This window comes from Doryrhamphus excisus, chromosome 10 (assembly GCF_030265055.1).
Source record: "Doryrhamphus excisus isolate RoL2022-K1 chromosome 10, RoL_Dexc_1.0, whole genome shotgun sequence".
Classification (NCBI taxonomy): domain Eukaryota; kingdom Metazoa; phylum Chordata; class Actinopteri; order Syngnathiformes; family Syngnathidae; genus Doryrhamphus; species Doryrhamphus excisus.
Window position 1 is genome coordinate 12540379 of NC_080475.1, and position 20910 is coordinate 12561288.

The 20910-nt window shown below is 40.8% G+C and overlaps 1 protein-coding gene across 5 annotated transcripts in view; it reads right to left on the reverse strand.

Moving 5' to 3' along the window:
• Positions 1-631: 631 nt before the first annotated feature.
• agrn (agrin) overlaps positions 632-20910 on the reverse strand; it is a 238539-nt gene continuing 218260 nt past the window's right edge. For all 5 annotated transcript variants that reach the window (XM_058085205.1, XM_058085207.1, XM_058085203.1 and 2 more), the window contains 6 exons: positions 17741-17857; positions 15280-15463; positions 14917-15007; positions 8335-8559; positions 6059-6162; positions 632-2475 (listed from right to left, as the gene is read on the reverse strand). In XM_058085205.1, the coding sequence (XP_057941188.1) occupies positions 2315-2475; positions 6059-6162; positions 8335-8559; positions 14917-15007; positions 15280-15463; positions 17741-17857 (882 nt within the window). In that variant the 3' untranslated portion in view covers positions 632-2314. The remainder of the gene's footprint in view (positions 2476-6058; positions 6163-8334; positions 8560-14916; positions 15008-15279; positions 15464-17740; positions 17858-20910) is intronic.

Below are 20910 nucleotides of genomic sequence, written 5' to 3' on the forward strand. Positions count from 1 at the left end.
CCTCCCCGCTGCATGACCCCTGTGTGCTGCCACAGCCCACACAAACCAGCATGGACACCACTGATGGACGCATCATGTCTCGGTGGGATGTTTTTTCTCAGCACAATGCTCCCACAGCCAGCGGTTATTGTTTAGGCGTGGGGGGGCAGTTAAACATGATGGTTGGACACGTTAATGTCTGATCAATACATGATGGAAATGGAAATGCATGTAGAGGGAGAACAACACTAAACAGCACTTGGACCAGGCCAAGGAAGAACACAATCCATTCCAAGGTCCAAGTCCAAGGTGTACCCCGCCCAAAGACAGCTGGGATAGGCTCCGGCATTGCCCTGCGACCCTGGTGAAGATAAGCAGCATAAAAAGATGGACGGAATAGTCAAGAATATTTTTTTTTGTCAGCTGCATTTTTACGTGAATACATTTGTATGACAAAAATTTTTGAATAAAATTATACTAATATTTTTCAAGTACAAAAAAAACATTTTTCCCTTGTAAAAAATTAAATATTCTGATTAAAGTCATTTTCGTCAGAAAAAAAACAAAGGTTGTAACACAGAATACTCGCATTCACAAAAAAAAAAAAATACAATATATATATATTAAAAAAAAAACAATGATCAGAATAAAGTCCATTTTGGTCGACATTTTATTTGATGGCGGTAGGAACACAAGACACAGGTCATAAAGTTAGTAATGTTCAGGTCATGCCACTAAACTTTGAGGAGGTTTGTGGTGCCACTGTAGTTGACATCCTCTTTTTGACATAAATAAGGAACATACCACTTTTCATTAAAAAAAAAAAAAAAAAAATCTTTATCATAATTATTCTTATGCATTTGCTAAAATAATGCATAATGGCTTTTTAAGGCAATTCCAAGTTGGCATGAAGTCGTGTGTCTTTACTGTTCGACACCACATACAAATATACATATATTCTTTTTTTTTTTTAGGCATTTACCACCCAGATTGGTCAAATTCCAAAAAAAAAGCATAGTTAATAACAAGAAAGATTAGATAAACCAGATTATTATAGTTTTAGTGCCAGAACAGACTCCAGGCTCCAGTGTATATTACTTTAAAAACAAACCAAAAAAAGAACATTAACCTCCACAGATGACACTAAAATTTACAATGTACAAAACAAAACAAAACAAAAAAAAACATCATTTCAGAGGAGAGGGGGGGAACATAATTAACCATTTATGATGCTCAACCACGTGTGTCATAGAATATATTGCCAAAGATCTCATATCAAAAAAGAAGAAGTCATCAATCACAGCTTATTATTAATGCAGTCCAGCAATTGCATTACTGAATGCTTACAAACCCATGCGCTACTACAGTATTTTGTTAGTTTACCAGCACAGTTCATTCATCTTTGTGGCTGTTATGGCTTCAAAAAAAGGGCTCACAGTCTCTCTCAACAGCCAGGAATGTGGAATATACTATATATTTTTTTTAATATATATATAAAAAACAGGAAATTACCTCTTTTTGTGTGTGTGTTGACATTGATTGTATGTTGACTATTGCCAGGCGTGATACATCCCATGATAAAGAGTCACTTTCTCCTTTGCGAGGGTCCCACACTACTTTTTTTACTCACGTGCATCCCGGGGAACAAAAATACTGCAAATAAAATAAGACAAAAATGTGATTTGAGAAGGTTTTGTATGGATGAAAGAAGAAAAAGACTCCAGAAGTGCATGCATTATTATTATTATTATTATTATTATTAGTGGTCATCATGAGTTCTGTAAAAGGTATTATTTATAAACATAAACTTTATATTTATTTGGAATATTTTAGATGTTAGATTTAGTCAGGAATATTTTGTTTATTATTTTTTATTTAACATTTATTTTATTTTGGGGGGGGCAAAAAAAAAACAATGGGAGTAAAAATGGCTATTTGTGAATTTGTTATTTTCACATTAGGAACAGACAATGGTGGAATGTAGTAGTAGAAGTATTAATAGTAAAAAAAAATGATGGCACTGTGATTTAAGTAAAAAAAACAATCATGAGAATTCAAGTCATGAGCTTTTTTTTGTTACCTTGGGATTTAAAAACAACAACAAAAAAAATGATACGAGCATGTGGATGGAGGTACGCATTAAAACCAAAATATATAAAAGAAATAAAACAAAATCCCCATATAAAAAGTGATGAAAAGTATACAAAAATAGAAAATAATTACAGCAGGTGCTATGGTGGGAGTGGAAAAGGGGCTCTTGTGTATTTATTCATTTTTGAAAATCGTTATGAATCCTCATTTCTCTCTGTGTTTTTTTGTCCCTTGTCTATTTTCTTTATTTGCCTGCAGGACAGTGTAATATTTGGGGGCTGTTGAGGGCATCTTCCACAAGGTGGAGCTCCACGCCGTCCACCACCACGTCCTTGATGCAGCCCACAAAGCCAGTGCTGTAGGCTTTGGGCAAACGGCGTGCAACCGCTACTTCCTCAAGACCACCTGCGGAGATATATATCGATTGGAAAAACATGTCAGAATAACGACATAAATGACAATCGATAACTCTAAAAGTTACGTTGCATGTGATCCCCCAAAACATAAAGTCCGTTTTTCGTACATAAAGGGTGTACATCCGACTAGGTCAGACAGGCTGCACTTTCTCATCATCATCATCATCATCATCATCATGGATGTCCTTCCACTTTATCTCAGAGTTCACTTCCATGTCAAGCTCCTTACCTCCTCCTCTGCTCCTTTTAATCGGATTGTGCACCTCCAGAATCGCGGCTCGACAGGCCTAATTTCACGCACATTACCAAGGAATTAATGTTGAGTGCCGAAAAGAGTGGGGGGATGGGGGGGGGATTTGGAAAGCAGAAGAAAGAGAAGGGTCCTTGATGGAGGGATTGGAGGATTAAGTACTATCAATGCTGCGGGGCTCACTTTAATCCACCTGAATGTGCAACAACATCAGTTTAGTTTGTGATGCTTTTTTATTGTGCTTTGTGAAATAGCCACCCCCAAAAAAACAAGACATGAACTGTTCCACTTTAACGAGGACTTTTCTGACCAATAAATGTAGTTAGAATGTTGTATTCTCGTGTTAAACGATGCCAATGTTTAAGTTTAGGGTGGCTCAAAACGCTCTGTTTCAGAGGGTGTTGCAAAAACATTCCCTTGTGATGTCACAGAGGCGCCGGCTTCCTTATGGGCGTGATAAACTCTCCGCCCGACCACAAGCTCTGCTTCTCTGTTTACAAGGCGAGCTCAGGCAGAAGTTATTGGAGCAAGAGGAAAAAATATTTCACAATATTTCACACGGGACTGTTTTTGTATGTACGTGAAATATCCGCCATTCTTTTGCTGAAACCAGAAGTAGCGCACTCTTGGTGGGAAAGATGCATTAATGTCGGACACGCTGTAGGTCCACAGAGGTTTTGAGAGAACCACCGTGCTCGTTGTCTGGAACACGGTAGTCCCACCGAAAAATGTGTAATGACCAGCGGTGACTCTGACAAAGTGTGTGCGACAATGAGTGCTCCTCCTCGGACAAGCAAGGTGGAAGCAACGGCCTTGCGTCCCGGTTTTCCTGAGCTCTAAGGCACCAGCAGTGCTTCTGACAAAGTGTGTGCGACAATGAGTGCTCCTCCTCAGACAGGCAAGGTGGAAGCAGCGCACTCGCGTCCCGGTTTTCCTGAGCTCCACAGCACTAGTAGTGCCTCTGACAAAGTGTGTGCGACAATGAGTGCTCCTCCTTGGACAGGCGAGGTGGAAGCAGCGCACTCGCATCCCGGTTTTCCAGAGCTCCACGGCACCAGTAATGCTTCTGACAAAGTGTGTGCGACAATGAGTGCTCCTCCTCGGACAGGCGAGGTGGAAGCAGCGGCCTCGCGTCCCTGTTTTCCTGAGCTCTAAGGCACCAGCGGTGCTCTGACAAAGTGTGTGCGACAATGAGTGCTCCTCCTCGGACAAGCAAGGTGGAAGCAGCGGCCTTGCATCCCGGTTTTCCTGAGCTCCACGGAACCAGTAGTGCTTCTGACAAAGTGTGTGCGACAATGAGTGCTCCTCCTCAGGCAGGCGAGGTTGGAGGAGCATCTCTTAGGAGTCTACTCTTTGAGTTCTTACACGGTAAGTCAGGGGTTATTGTGTGGAGCCGCTCTATAGGAGTCCACAATGCAATACAAATGGTAAAAAAATTAGCATAGCATAATAGGTCCCCTTTAAGTACATTTTTAAAACTTGAGTTATGATTTAGAGTGGACGGCAAAGTGTAAAAGGAAAACTTTGCTCTCTTCGACCACATGGTCATTTATTAACACATATATTGCACAACAGCTCGGCGTGTACGAGTAGCACTGATGAGTTCATAGTAAACAAAAGTACAAGGGTACACACATAACTTGCACAGCAACAGCTGAGCAGCAGCATTTCAGATAAAGCTGCTGGATGCTGATCACACTTGGACTTCAGCTACAGCTACAATGTAGCGCTAATTAACAACATTAGGAAGATGCCGACGGCAACAGCTGGAAATGATTTTTTTTACCTGCCGCTAATTAAAGACCCCGGTGGGTATTTGCTTTTGTATACCATGCACTCAGCCACTATAGTAGACTGAATAGAATGGATGAAAAAAATAATAATAATGATAACATAAAGTAATTAAAAGTTGAAGTGTATTATAAATGTATTTTCTCTATGATTCCAATCGTTTTTAACACTTTCCTAAAAATCGCTGGAATTTCACATCAAAAGAGTGCACTCATTCATTCATTTTCTACCGCTTTTTCCTCACAAGGGTCGGGGGGGTGCTGGAGCCTATCCCAGCTGTCTTCGGGCGTGAGGCGGGGTACACTCTGGACTGGTTGCCAGCCAATCACAGGGCACATATAGACAAACAACCATTCACACTCACATTTGGAGTGGCCAATTAACCTAGCATGTTTTTGGAATGTGGGAGGAAACCGGAGTACCCGGAGAAAACCCACGCATGCACGGGGAGAACATGCAAACTCCACATATCGATGGCCGAGGGTGGAATTGAGCCCTGGTCTCCTAGCTGTGAGGTCTGCGTGCTAACAACTAGACCGCTGTGCCGCCCAAGAGTGCACTCAAAAAAATAAAATAATTAAAAATGACAAAAAAAAAATTAAATTAAAAAAACAAACAAAAAAAACTGTATGGTCATGTCACCTCGTACTTTGGTACAAGGTACATTATTAAAAAAAAAAAAAACAACAACCTTAAACTGTATTATGGAAAGTAGGAAGTGAACAAATATAACAGTTACTGATTGTAAAAGTGCCAGATGGAATGGTAGGATTTAATAAGCTTTGCTTCTTCCTACTCCTTTTGGACATGTGGAACTGTGAACTGATTATGTGATGCATTCAATTGTAATCTAATGCATGTTCAAATGAAATACAACCATCACCATTACTCCGAGGACTCCGGTTTCCTCCCCCTTTCCAAAAATATGCTAGGTTAATTGCAGACTCCAATTTGTCCATAGGTATGAATGTGAGTGTGAATGGTTGTTTGTCTATATGAGCCCTGTGATTGGCTGGCCACCAGTTCAGGGTAATGTAATGTAATGTAATGTGAAAGGTAATGTGAAACGTCTTAAACCAGCTTCAGCTGGGATAGGCTCCAGCACCCCACTCCACTTGAACGCATTTTACCGCAGCACACAACGTTCCGTGTGCAGAAAAGAGTTGCTTATTTTGTTGGAAGAGCTGTCAATGAAAGTGTGTCGTGCATAAACTACAAGCGGGAGGTACTTTTTCCATGATTACTTTGGTTAGTTCCAGTCAAGTTTTCTCTTGGACTTGGACTTCAATTCCGAAGCGTGATTCAGCACAAAAATAAATGTTAATATTGGATCTCAGTGAGTGTACTGAGATGGATCATAGCGCCTGCCAGTTTCTGTTTGTCAGCACGTCGCTAACAATATAATGTTGCAGAAATATTTATTATACACCATGATTTTCCGCAGGCTGTGCTTGTATGTCTTATTCTCCCGAAGCGGGCAATAAAATCCATAGAAACGTATGAAATAAGCATATGGAATATGGCCACTTACCCAACCAAAGCGCCCCGTCAGTGTCCAGCTGGGTGGCTGCCAAGGGCGACGATCCCGTCACGGCCGCCTCGTTGCCAACTTGTAGCGATCCGTCCCGTAGTGCTCTGTGGAAGACATGCTCGTTGTTTACATTTGGCACTCTCAGCACTCTCCTAAGTGCCTTAGCCTAAATGAGCAGCTAACAGATGCCGCTGGAGAGTTCCCCCCTGATCGTGTGACTCGGAGCAAACACACTTAAGAATTGTGACGCTGGGAGATCATTTGAAGTCACTAAAGTGTCATTCTGACAGAGTGGGGGGTCGTCGTTAGAAAACGGAGCAACACAGATTGCCAGGGTCTAACTACACGTGTTATGACTGATGCCAGCATCCAAATAATGGCTGAGCACCCCGGAGACGACATGAGGACGGATCTTTTTCTAGGGAATGGATGTTCAAAGATCAATTATTCCTTGAAAGCAATCTAATTATCCCCCCCGGTGCTTCCACTCACAGCCATGTTAAAGCCAACATCCAGCAGAAGGCTGAAGGTGATGAATGGGTCGCGATCAAATTTTGGGCAGTTAATTTGTTCCTAATGACACAACTCTTTTTTTTGAAGCCATGCATACTTGATTCACTTGTTTTTGGCACTGTTTATTGATCTGGATTTATTTTTTATAAGTATATTTTCTACCGCTTTTTTCCTCACGAGGGTCGCGGGGGTGCTGGAGCCTATCCCAGCTGTCTTTGGGCGAGAGGTGGGGTACACCCTGGACTGGTCGCCAGCCAATCAAAGGGCACATATAGACAAACAACCATTCACACTCACAAACTCCACACAGAGATTGCAGAGGGTGGAATTGAACCCTGGTCTCCTAGCTGTGAGGTCTGCGCGCTAACCACTCGTCCGCCGTGCCGCCTGAAAAGTTTATCAATTTTCTTTAAAAAAAAAAAAAGAGAGTAAACTATAGGCTTGGGATAGGCTCAAGCATACCCACAACCCGAGTGAGGATAAGTGGTAAAAAAAATGGATATTGATAATTCATTCATTTTCACGAGGGGGTTGCTGGAGCCTATCCCAGCTGTCTATCCCAGCGGGCAAGAGGCGGGGTACACCCTGGACTGGTTGCCAGCCAGCCAATCACAGGGCACATATAGACAAACAACCATTCACACTCACATTCATACCTATGGACAATTTGGAGTCGCCAATTAACCTAGCATGTTTTTGGAATGTGGGAGGAAACCGGAGTACGCATGCACGGGGAGAACATGCAAACTCCACACAGAGATTGCCGAGGGTGGAATTGAACCCGGGTATTCTAGCTGTGAGGCCTGCGTGCTAACCACCCGTCCACCGTGCAGCCGCATATAAATCCCATTTCAGCAAAAAAAGAAAATTATGTAAAAGACGTATACATGACATTATATGCATAATATACATATATATATGTATAATACACACATATATATGTATAATACACACATATATATGTATAATACACACACACACACACATACATCACAGCTAGGAGACCAGGGTTCAATTCCACCCTCGGCCATCTCTGTGTGGAGTTTGCATGTTCTCCCCGTGCATGCGTGGGTTTTCTCCGGGTACTCCGGTTTCCTCCCACATTCCAAAAACATGCTAGGTTAATTAGCGACTCCAAATTGTCCATAGGTATGAATGTGAGTGTGAATGGTTGTTTGTCTATATGTGCCCTGTGATTGGCTGGTGACCAGTCCCGGGTGTACCCTGCCTCTTGCTGGGATAGGCTCCAGCACCCCCTGCGACCCTCGTGAGGAAAAAGCGGTAGAAAATGAATGAATTAATTAATGAATATATATATATTTACATTCAGCAGAAGAATGTGTATACTGTTCTTCCAAAAGCAGATTAGCTAAAGTGTAAATAAAGCACACACAGCCCACTCCAAGATGTATAAAAAGATCGAAATTTCAGCTAATTTGCGCTAATCTTAATCTTAATTACAAGTGTAAATTACTTGTAAATCCCAAAGTGTGGCGTCAGCTGATCTTCAAGTCATATCCGCACGTTTTAATCAATTTGTAGAATTCATTTTTTTGGGTGTGGAGCCAAAATGCGGTACCGCATGTTCTTCCTTGCTAATGCATGCATGGAATTTGATCACACACACAGGCGCGGAAATCACCTTAATCTGAGACTAATCTGTCACGGTCTCGGCGCAGCACAGGATTGATGCACGGGGGGAGCGGGGGTGATACAGGAATAGAATATGCATGAAGTGTAATCCCCCCATGTCACTAGCTCACCTGCTGGCCTTGATGCGTATCCAGCGATTGGTGTCGACGCGCACGGAGGAGCGGAGCACCACCGGCTTGGAGCCCAGGTCGTACATCATCTGGACGCGGCCGTCCACAATGGCCAGGGCGATGTAGTCGGAGCGCTCTATGCCCTTGCCGCTCCACAGGACCAGGCCCTGGGTCGCCTCCGTGCGGATGCTGAGCTCGAACTTGTTCACCAGAAGAGCCTTTTCACTGTGGGGGGAAGAAGAAAAGTAGAATCATGAGGGGTTGACCCAGGACCCGATGCCCTTTTTTGCTGGCTCTTTTGAACATGATGGCTCTGAAGTAGGCTATATCCAAGTTTACTTCCGATAGTATTATAAGATATAATAAAATCCTTGTAGTGTACTCACAAAAAAAGTACCTCAGTAAATATCTACCTACCATTTGCATGCCATCAATCAGCATCTGTGCAATTGTTAGCCACACATCTCCTTCCTCAAAGGATATATTTAACACAAAGACAAGGTGAGGACGTGGACCAGACAACAACAACAACAACAACAACAGCAGCGGCATAAACAAAGACATGATTGGACGAGACAGACAACACGATACAGTGTGGTAAACAGAGAGGGTCATGGGAGTTTTTGTAGTTTTTTTTGACAATGCAGGAAAAAGAAGCAATGAAGTAATATTCAAATGTTTGTAATATGTTTCACCTCAGCAGAAGTATTTTTTTAAATATTTATTGTAATATTTAATGAATTAGTCTGGGCGCCGCATGAGTGCTGCCGGCACTGGGGAGCTGCGGTAAACATGAGTTCCAACATTTCAAGCACATTCATTTCCAAGATTTGCAGAGGTGAAGTGAAACAACATAATGTGATACCATTTTTTTTTACCCCCAATAAAAAGATAAAGAGGGGGAAAAAAAACAAACAACCAAAACAAATAAAACTCAGCGAATCCTATTCTGGCAGACCCTCAAAGAGCTCACAGGGACCAATAAATCTCCATCCCAGCAGCTTGTCAGTGATAAGTTCAAGGTTATTAAGCGAGCTGAATAGATGATGAATAAAACAACGCCGTGTACGAAAGAAAAAAAAAAAAAAGAAATCCCGTACACGGCACCGACAATTTAAGAGACTGTGTCGCTGTTTTATAAATGGTGGGATTTTTATCTCCTTCTTACACGTGTTCACATTCTCTCCCCCTACGTGTGCTGCGTTTTTCCACTCTAGGTGGCAGCAGAGTGTGGAATACCTTGGAGAGTCGTAGCCAAATCATAGCTTGGAATGAAAAAAGACTCATTACGGTAAATGCATAGAGGGAGATTTATGCCCCGGAGAGCAAATGACGAGAGTTTGTCTCAGAATGAGAAATGAGAGACCGCAATGAAGGCCTTTAAAAGCTCAGAGAGACTCACCTCTGGTCAGAAGGGTTCTCCACAGACTCGGGACTTAAGGGGACAGGGGAGGAGGAGGGGGGGGAAGAAAGTCAACGCATGCAGTGTAAAAGCAGGATGGGGGGGAAAAAAGAGGGGAAGGGGTGTCGTTGTGAGCCTTTAGGCGGACTCACTGGGTCTTATTGTTTTACTTTTACTATGTCGATCGTGGCGACTATGGATGGGCGTGTTCATCGTTTTTGAATGTAATGTTAGCACCGTATCTCTCACTTTGTTGTATGTGATATGTATGTGCTGTATGTGATATATCCATCTATTATCACATACTACAGTATTAATTGGTATTATTTGGTATGGATGAAAAAAAAAATAATAATGATAACAAAGTAATTAAAAGTTGAAGTGTATTATAAATGTATTTTCTCTATGATTCCAATCGTTTTTTATATTTTCTTAAAAATCGCTGGAATTGCACATCAAAAGAACAAAATAATAATAAAAAAAAAATTAAAATTAAAAAAACAAACAAAAAAACGTTAAACTGTATTATGGAAAGCAGGAAGTGAACAAATATAACAGTTACTGATTGTAAAAGTACCAGATGGAGGCGTAGGATTTAATAAGCTTTGCTTCTTCCTACTCCTTTTGGACATATGGAACTGTGAACTGATTATGTGATGCATTCAATTGTAATCCGATGCATGTTCAAATGAAATAAAACCATTACCATTACCAGTATCATGCACCCAAGTGCCAGTATCAGCCCGAGACCGAAGGGTCTGATACCAAACAAACCATGTGATAACCTATTATATTACGTTGGACAAGTGGAGAGTTACATGGATAAAGTGCTGTCAGAGACAGTTTATTAGCATTCTAACATGGGACATTTAACTACGCTGCCATTGGATCAAGGATCTTTTTAAAAGGGGCGTTCATGGCCCACAGTCTTTAGCCAGCAGCCAATTAAACTAGTGGATATAAATGAGGCCAGTATGGCACACAGTGTAGCCTCAATTAAGTCAAATGAGCCTCAGTGGTCAAAGAATGAGGTCAAACGTCAGAAGAGTGAAGAGTCATGAGCAGATATGATTTGTCATTGAAATAATGGGCCTTGAAGCCGAATGGACCGTAGCTTTTTTTTTTTACCTTGCCCTCGTCAGGTCCTTAATTTTGCTAGAAAAGTAGTCATTTCCTTTGATTTTTTCCTAAATCAAATTAAGCTAAATTGATCAGGGCCACATGCAGAGCACCGCTAAATGTGACATCCATTCAACTTTGGACAGTGGGGCTCCCTGGGGACCCCCCACCCCCAATTACTCGTACTCCGGCTAAGTGAGATGGATGCCTGTGGATATTATTCGCTGCAAGACATCTCAACTGGAGGTCCAATTTACAAGAATCAGGTCGGGGGGGGGGGGGGTGTAATTAGTCCTAATAACAGTCTCTCCCTGCAAACAGCAGATCTTGCATGTATCCACCTATGCCTTTTACACAGAGGTCAGCAAATATTGACTGTGTGGGCTTTCACACAGAATTAGACATTAGCCTACTGTATTTTTTTTCCTGTACGGCATTCCTTCGCTCTATTGTGGTTCACCTTTTCGCGGATTTGCTCCTTTTTTTTTTTTAAGTGCTTCTCTTTTTAAATTCAACGCTGTTACAGGGGTAAGATTTAATAAGCTTTGCTTCTTCCTGCTCCTTTTCAGACATGTGTAGTAATGAGGTGTTGTGTGTATGCATGTATGTGTATATATATATGTATGTATATATGTGTGTATGTGTATATATATATATATATAAATAGATATTGTAAGTGTATTGTATTGTAAGTGTATATGTGAGAAAGAATAATGTAATATAGTATGCATGTCTGAAATACATTAAGAAAGAAAGAAAGAAAGACTGAGCCTGGCCCTTTAAGAAGTCTGTCTGCACCGCCTATTGTCTTCTGCGTCCTGACTGTCCTGGCTGTAGACAATTGTCAATCAATCTCCAACATGCCGCTATGTCGTGTCTCCCGTGGAATCGCTAGCTTGCAGTCTTTGTATGTGTGCAAGTTTGTCCCGGACGAAAACCCACAATGCTGACGAAACGTTCTGCGCCCAAAAGGCGGAGGAGAATGCGACCTCTGGACATGTTGATGGAATGTAGAAATTACATGGCTACATGGTGCCATTGCGGAATACAGTAAACCTCGGATATATCGGAAATTCGCTCACAACGGACAGATAAAAAAGAACCAATTTTTCTGTAATGCATTTCCAATAAAAATTCATTGCATATATCGGATTTTTTATAATGGATTTCGCCTATTTCGGACAAAATCTCCAGTCCCGTTCCAATGCATTTCCATTAAATTTCCCTCGCATATATCGGATGGCCGCATCATGGCGCTCCAATTCGCCAAATCGTGACAGGCCGCTATACGACGTCATTTGCAGCGTTGTCTGCGCGTCCAGGTACATTGGAAACATAGTCAAGGAAGTGCCTTTTTAGAACGGATAAAATACGATTTACGCATATACCGGATATAAATCCGATATATGCGTAAAACGGACATTTCCCGGTATACGCATATAACGGATTTCGCTTATATCGGACAAAACCAGTGGGAACAATTGAATCCGATATATCCGAGGTTTACTGTACTATAAATGTTCTAACAAGGTTACAAAAACGCTACAGGACAAAAGATCAGTCACTTAATCATTTCTTTTGTCCAACCTGTTTTGAAATATTGTCGGAATTTTTTTTATTGCCTGTATAAGAAAAGTGTTAACTAATAATAACTGTTAATTACTAGTACTAGTACTTTACTGGCTGTGGAGGTAGTATAAGAGCCATAACACAGGTGGTTTTAGAACCTGTCCAAAATCCAGACAGGTTTAAACGCAGAACCCTCACTCGCTGTCAGGGATTTACTTTTTAATATTCCAGCTTTGGGGTCAATATCAGTGATGTAACAGAAGTGAGTCGGTGTGTGATGATGTATCTGCAAAGTCTGGAATGAGGTGCGAAATTTAACAATTGTTCGAACAGCGACACTCAAGTGTCACGGTCCAAAAATGGAAAAAAAGAAAGGGGTTAATGTGCTAAAATCTAAAAGAGACACACTGGGATGGGCATGTTTATCTGAACAATCATGAAAAACAACCGTTATTTAATAACTAAGTCATAACGGAGGGCTTTCCCAACCAGAAAGTAGGTCAGTATATTTCTTCCTCCAGTTTTTTCTTGTCTTGGGTAGGGTCTTGTTCATTACCCCACATTACGGATAACGCCATTCAGTGCAAAAAAATACCCGGCAATTTATTTTTGTTTATGAACCATGCATAAAAAAATATTGCATATTCTCTGAAAAAAGGCAGTTCCTCTTAGGGGTTTGAGCACAATGCTTCTCATGCACACGTTCATGCTGCTTTTAACAATGTATTGAACCTCAAAGTGATGAATATGGACTGAATGGATATTGGATATGACTGTTAGGATGACGACTGGATTATTAGTGTCAATTAGGTTAATTATTAAAAACAAATGGGTGTTTTTTTTTGTGTGTTTTGCTGTTAGTCGGTCTTGATTCCAAGCCGGACAAATATCCCCGTGGATGTATCATCTACTTACTCTGGAATCTCATTGGTCAGTTGGCTTTTGGTGCAAAAGAGAAAAACAGTGGACAGGGACATTTTATGTAAGAGACACACACACACACACACACAGAGACGAAGACAAAGACGGCAGTGAACAAAAATACAACACACATGAGGATAGACATGTTGGATTTCTTTGTGGAAGCTTCTTATACATTTTATACCACAATTTATATCGTTTATATCGTGTTCCGCTTCATAATAATAGTGAACAGTTTTTGAATGCACCGGAAAATTTAACTGGCTTGAAAGTTCTCGCAAACTCTAAACCAGGGGTCTCAAACTCAATTTACTTGGGGGCCACTGGAGCTAGGGTCTGGGTGAGACTGGGCCGCATCAGGTTTTCCAAAAAAAAACAAACAAAAAAATGCATTTATTAAAAACAAAACAATTAAAAAAAACTTTGCTTTGGTTCCAATTTTCCACAAGAAAAGCTCTGATAAAACTGTTCTCAAATATCTTACTTTTTATTTTTCTACACAAAATAAGATGAAAAATAAATAAACAAATCAAGAATAAAGAAAATCAATCAATCAGTAATAAATAAATACATATAATAATAATAAAAAAACGGCAAATAATAAAAACCTAAGAAACCACATATAGTTGCTGGGTAGACAAATAATTTTTTTCAGATTAAAATGAACAAAGCATTATTAGAGCCCTGTAGACATGACAAAACACGACTATAGTCACATTTATACTCTTTTTATTTACAACATATTGCGCAACTGCAGGTGTCTTGAGACACATGCTAACTCGCAAACTAGAGAGCTAGCGACCTAAACGGTAGCCTTCAAGTTATTTCCTTTAAACTTAAATAGCCAAAAACTTACCACTTCCACACGAATAGGGAGGATAACTATTAACAGTTATTTAACCTTTAACATGAACATTAATCAAACTTAATAATTTTTTCTGGGTACATGATACCATACAGCGTCCATATCAACTTTGCGCGGGGCCGCACTAACATTAAACTTTCATATCAAGGTGGGGCCTCAAACTAGTGTCCGCGTGTTTGAGACCCCGGCTCTAAACGCTCTACAAAACAACCCACCGTAACTTTTGAGTGTTTTGCCAAATCAACACAAAATTTGCTATGCACCGTGTGTAAAATTTGAGCAAAATTCCATGTAACATGTAAGCTAGCAACGTTTTCACCACACGTGGAAATCTAAATTCCCAGTCATGACTGTGTAATGCTGGTTATCAATCATCCCTGAGGCGCTGTGTCTTAATGTCACAACAGGGGCCCTTACCTTACGTAATATCTCTTTTCGAATGATGTCATCCGTTTTGTATTCTTTTATAAAATGTCAGATAGTGCAGAGAGCGCTCAGGGCAACACTGTGATTGTCAAATGTATTGCTAATTAGGCAAAAAGAGCTAAGGGAAGGACTATTAGCTCGCTGGTTGTCTCCCTCAAGCTTGTTAGCTGATGATATCATCACAGCTTACTGAGGAGGAGGAGGATGAGGGAGGGGGGGGTTACTTGGCTAATTAAAGCAGCTAAAAAAGCTAAAAAGGTGCTCTTGTCCTCTGCCTTACCTCCTGGTGACGGCATTGTGGTATTCGATAAACGTCCGCCCGTCAAAGGCAATGGCTTCCGTCTCCGTCCCGGCAGACTTCTCATAAATGGCTGCAAAGAAAGGATAGACGGGAAGGGGGTGGGATGTTTAGTCGATCAATGGGATGACTGCTGCACGTTTTCAATTAACGTAAAAAGGGACCGGCGGCCATGTGGACAAGGTTAATGGCACAGGCGGGAAACGCTGTGGTGATAAAAGTGACATGCTGTCACCTGTTGGGTGTCAAGTCACCATTTTACTGCATGTTACTTTATTATGGCCTGATTTAACGCAACTGTGTAAACCTTTCACCAAATACTGCAATACAACGGTAACTACTTACTGTTCTGACAGTGTCCCCCGGAGTAGCCACTGAGGCAAACGCATTCGTAGGTGTCCAACTGGGGGTTGCAGCGCCCCCCGTTGTGGCAGGGCTCCCGGGAACACGGGTGCTCCTGGAACATGGCCAAATTTTGGGAGCGAAGGGCGTTGTCCTCTCGGAGGATGGGCGTGCCCATTAAAATGATCTAATGGACAGAGAATAATATTACTTCATGGGGATATAAGTCATCACCAATTTTCATGTTGCTGTATATATCAGTATATTTTCTTTTGGAGCAAAAGAAAAAATGAAGTAAAATGAAAAAAAAATTCAACAAAGAGTACAAGCAGTTGATGTTTACAAAGTGCAAGTAATAAGACTCCTGATGCACTTTGTCCATACGATACACCAAGTAGTACATTTACAGTACTACTTGTTCTCATTTCTTAGGACTACTTGAGGTATTACATTGTCTGTACTCGCTTTATTATTTTCTTATTGTAAATAGACATGGTTTCTATTTCAAAAGCGGTAAATGGCACAAGTTGAATACAGGAAGTGCACAAAATAAATGACTAGCAATTGATCGGAAAGGAGACAGTTGTGTCTCGTTTGTCATGGTTAACACAGAAAACCTGTTTAGAACCTTGTAAACACATTTTAAAACATTTTAAGAGCCCTCTTGCCATGAAATAACACCCCTATAGTCACATTTATATTCGTATCACCCAATATAGTAGCGTAATCAGAGAAAATATGAAATAATTGAATATTGTCATAGTTATGGCACAGAATAAACCTGTTTAGAACCTTGTAAACACATGTTTAGAGCCCCCAGCCATGAAATAACACCCCTATAGTCACATTTATATTTGTATCACCCAATATAGAAGCGTAATCAGAGAAAATATGAAATAATTGAATATTTTCATAGTTATGGCGCAGAAAAAAACCTGTTTAGAACCTTGTAAACACATTTTTAGAGCCCTCTAGCCATTAAATAACACCCCTATAGTCATATTTATATTTATATCACCCAATATAGTAAAAGTAAGAGAAAATAATATGAAATAATTGAATATTTTCATAGTTATGGCACAGAAAAAAACCTGTTTAGAACCTTGTAAACACATTTTTAGAACCCTCTAGCCATTAAATAACACCCCTATAGTCATATTTATATTTGTATCACCCAATATAGTAAAGGTAATCAGAGAAAATAATATAAAATAATTGAACATTTTCATAGTTATGGCACAGACAACCTGTTTAGAACCTTGTAAACACATTTTTAAACATTTAGAGCCCTGTAGCCATTAAATAACACCCCTATAGTCACATTTATATTGTATCACCCAAACGGAAAGGGGAAATTAAATCAGTTGAAAATGTGTTGGAGAGAAAACATTCGAAGCCAAAGAGGGACGTCCATTAATAAAAAATAAAAGAAAATCTTTATAGTATACAGTACATATATACATTTAAAATTGATTTCTTGTGAACCTCTTGTTTCTACCTCAAAAATACCCCAAAATACTACAGCAAAATGCTAGTCCTGTATATGGCAGGGGTGCCCTGCTGTTTTTTTTAGGTTGTAATGCAAAAGAACAAGTCAAAAATTGCTCTAAATCAGTAACGCTCAACAAGTGGGTCGGGAAAAAAATCAGCAATTTGCGTCGCCGCTTGTCATTAAAAGATGATGGTGGGTCTCACAACCAAACCAGTTGAGAACTATTGCTCTGAATGACATGAGTGCTCTGATGTTTTTAAGAACCAACAGCAAAACACTAGTCAAAGATCCTTTACATGACAGTAGTATACTGTAAGAAGATCCTCAAAGGACATAATGCAAATATGGTAGTCAAAGATCCTCTATATAAATACTAGTCCCCCTGTATTACAACATAGCAGGGGTGGAAAGTGTGGCCTCCATATTCTAAAAAATACAATTAAACAAGCCAACAAAAGCAATAGCAATTGACGTGTGTGTATTGTATAAAAATGTATTACAGTAAATTTATGTTAAAAGGCCTTGTGTCAGACGGAGATAAGAGTTAGACGAATGCTTCTCCTCCAGAATTAACATCTCTCCAGTGGCCCTCGGAAGACAAACACCACATTTAGCGTCGTGATTGTCCTCCAGGGTGTCAAGGCAAACTTTGGAGAGGAGAACTAATGACAAGTTTGTGCAAACGCTAACATCCTGCCTTTGTTCTGCAGGGGCTATTTTTGTCGCTTGGCTTGGAGATGAGCTGGAATGCGGAGAGAAAAAAAAATACTGGAAAGCTGTCAAGGAACAAAATCTGAGAAAATGTAAAAAGGAAAGGGGCTTGAAAATGAGCATTCTAATATTAGCGCATGCTAATCCCAATGGGAAAAACACGAATACGAAAGGGTGGACACGCTGACAGCTGGACAGATGAAAATAACTTAGTTCATAACAAGTAGGAAATGAATTAGTCTGTTCCAGGGTCAAACGTACCTTTTGGATGGTTCCCATGAAGCCCTCTGTGAGAGCTGCGCTTCTTGCTAGTCGGCTGTAGTCCGGAGCTCCACCGACAAGGAGAGACTCCTTCAGGTTCAGGTCCACGTGGAGGTTCTGATGAGACAGGACAGTTCCTTAGCAATGGCCAAGCACAAAAGGTCCACTTCTTCTTACAGATTATCTCCAACTCCTGACAACTTTGAGGCTGTCGCTTGGCAAGTCAAAGTTTCAGCTCCCTTCATACATTTTCAATGGGATCCGGAGATTGGCCACTTTAGAATCTTAATAGAATTATTTTTGGGTCGATCCTTTGCTGCCTTGGCCATAAGTTTTGGGTCATTGTCATCTGTCAATCAATTCTCACAGTTCTGGCTGAGGCCAGGAGGTTCTCATATAGGATTCTACGGGACATGGCCCTAATTATCAGCACCTCAATGCAGTGATGACTTCCTGCACCCTTAACAAAAAAGTCATTCATGTTTGAGAGGGATGCTGTTGCTACATGCCCACAAACACATTGTTGTCAAAATGATGGCTAAGAGCTCCATTTTAGAATGACATAACAAGTTAGGAGTACTTTCGGAAACAGACAAAACTAATTTGTGTGCTTGATGGGCACATAACAAGTCTGTAGGAACCAGAATGCCTGCTGGTTGGCGAGGGATCAAATACTTCATTCATGTGTAACCTATATTTAATGTTTTATTCTGGGTTTTCTTTAACATTCTATTTTAATGTTGCGTTCAAACACACACGTATACAAAGAAATTGTTTTAGTCTATGACCATTTATGCATTTCGGTGGCCTGTGGAGACAACATAAGCACACACAGGTGATATATTTCAACATAATTAATTTCCATGTCTGCTGAGAGATTGGTTAATTATCTTCGTCCTGAGATGCCTCTTAAATAAAGACATAAAACGGCACGTGGACCCAGGCAAGGCCAAACAATGTGAATTTCCCATGAAGGTATCCTAATTTTAATCACATGACTGTGTGATATCTCACATCAAAGAAACGAAAGGACATCCAGGATCCGCACCAAATTTTCACACGTATTCCCCTCATTTACTTGTCTATTGTACTACACATAGAAAGTATTATGGTGTATGAACACTTCCCCTCTTTATGCACAATTGGAAGAGGTGGGCCAGAGCACATACATGTGCAAAGTAGTGGAGTCATAATGAAAACAGTCCATGTTGTTTGGCCTAGAGACAGTGCCACTGAGGAAAGGACAAAAAACAGAACTGCAGAAATGACTGCAGAATGGTTCTCATTGAAGTGACCAGGATGGATAGGATCAGGAACGAGTACATCAGAGGGAAAAGCCGAAAGAGAAAGAAGAAGGAAGAGGTGGGCTAGACCGCAGCGTGATTAATCACACACATGCAAAATTGCTGAGTCATAGGATGACTGCAATGTAGTCGCTCCTGACAGGTTCTTCAGGAAAACAGTCCATGTTGTTTGGTCTAGAGACAGTGCCACTGAGGAAAGGACAGAAAACAGAACTGCAGAAATGACTGCAGAATGTTTCTCATTGGGAGTGACCAGGATGGATAGGATCGGGAACGAGTACATCAGAGTGAAAAGCCAAAAGAGAAAGCAGAAGGAAGAGGTGGGCCAGAGCGCAGCATGATTAATCACACATGTGCAAAATTGCAGAGTCATAGGATGGCTGCAATGTAGTCGTTCCTGACAGGTTCTTCATGAAAATAGTCCATGTTGTTTGGTTTAGAGACAGTGCCACTGAGGAAAAGACAGAAAGCAGAACTGCCGAGATGAGGATGCTGAGGTTCTCATTGGGAGTGACCAGGATGGATAGGATCAGGAACGAGTACATCAGAGGGAAAAGCCGAAAGAGAAACCAGAAGGAATAGGTGGGCCAGAGCGCAGCGTGATTAATCACACACATGCAAAGTTGCTGAGTCATAGGATGACTGCAATGTAGTTACTCCTGACAGGTTCTTCATGAAAACAGTCCATGTTGTTTGGTCTAGAGCATGTGGCTCTCCAGTCTCTTTGTTGTGGCTCCCTTTGCAATGCTTGAATATTTTTTAAGCACCCGAGTGGTGAAAATGCACATCTTCGTTATGAGTTTACAAAAATCCAACTTTGTGTGAGACCATGAATGCATCCTGACTGAGTTCTGACTGGTGACTGAATGAGCAGACAGGATGCTATCCAGTTCTCTCTGACAGGTTAACATGAAGGGAAATGAGTAATACTTTGAGTTATTTGAGTTATTAATTATTATTAATGAGTTATTTGACGATTCTAAAAAATAAATTAGAGCTCATTTAAAAACAAAAGTTTATCTCCAGTACTAGCAAGAGTACTCCAACTCGTCTTTTTTTTTTTTTCCCTCCAATGTTGTTTTAAACATACAACGTTTTGCGGCTCCAGGCTATTTTTCTTTAGTGGGCAAGTGGGTGAAATGGCTCTTTTCATAGTAAAGGTTGCCGACCCCTGGTCTAGAGACAGTGCCACTGAGGAAAGGACAGAAAACAGAACTGCAGAGATGAGGATGCCAAGGTTCTCATTGGGAGTGACCAGGATGGATAGGATCAGGAACGAATACATCAGAGAGAAAAGCCGAAAGAGAAAGAAGTAGGAAGAATGTGCAAAGTAGCTGAGTCATCGGATGACTGCAATGTAGTCGCTCCTGACAGGTTCTTCATGAAAACAGTCCATGTTGTTTGGTCTAGAGACAGTGCCACTGAGGAAAGGACAGAAAGCAGAACTGCAGAGATGAGGATGCAGAGGTTCTCATTGGGAGTGACCAGGATGGATAGGATGGGGAACGAATACATCAGAGGGAAAAGCCGAAAGAGAAAGAAGAATGTGCAAAGTAGCTGAGTCATAGGATGACTGCAATGTAGTTGCTCCTCGCAGAAAACAGTCACATTTCACAATAGAAATGATCCCTAAGAAAACTACTATTTGTGTGCATAATCATGTGAGAAGACCGGAAATAATCCACAAATTGATCCAAAAGTGATGTCACAAGCACATGGGCCAAAGCACAAATGCTGAGTGTTGGTGTGCCCTGAAAAAAAAATCACATGTTTTTTATTACTATTACTTTTGTAGCAAAAACAAGTTGTCATGTTCTGGTGCAGTTTTTCTAGAATGTGATACTCCCATTTGTTGTTCTGTGTGAC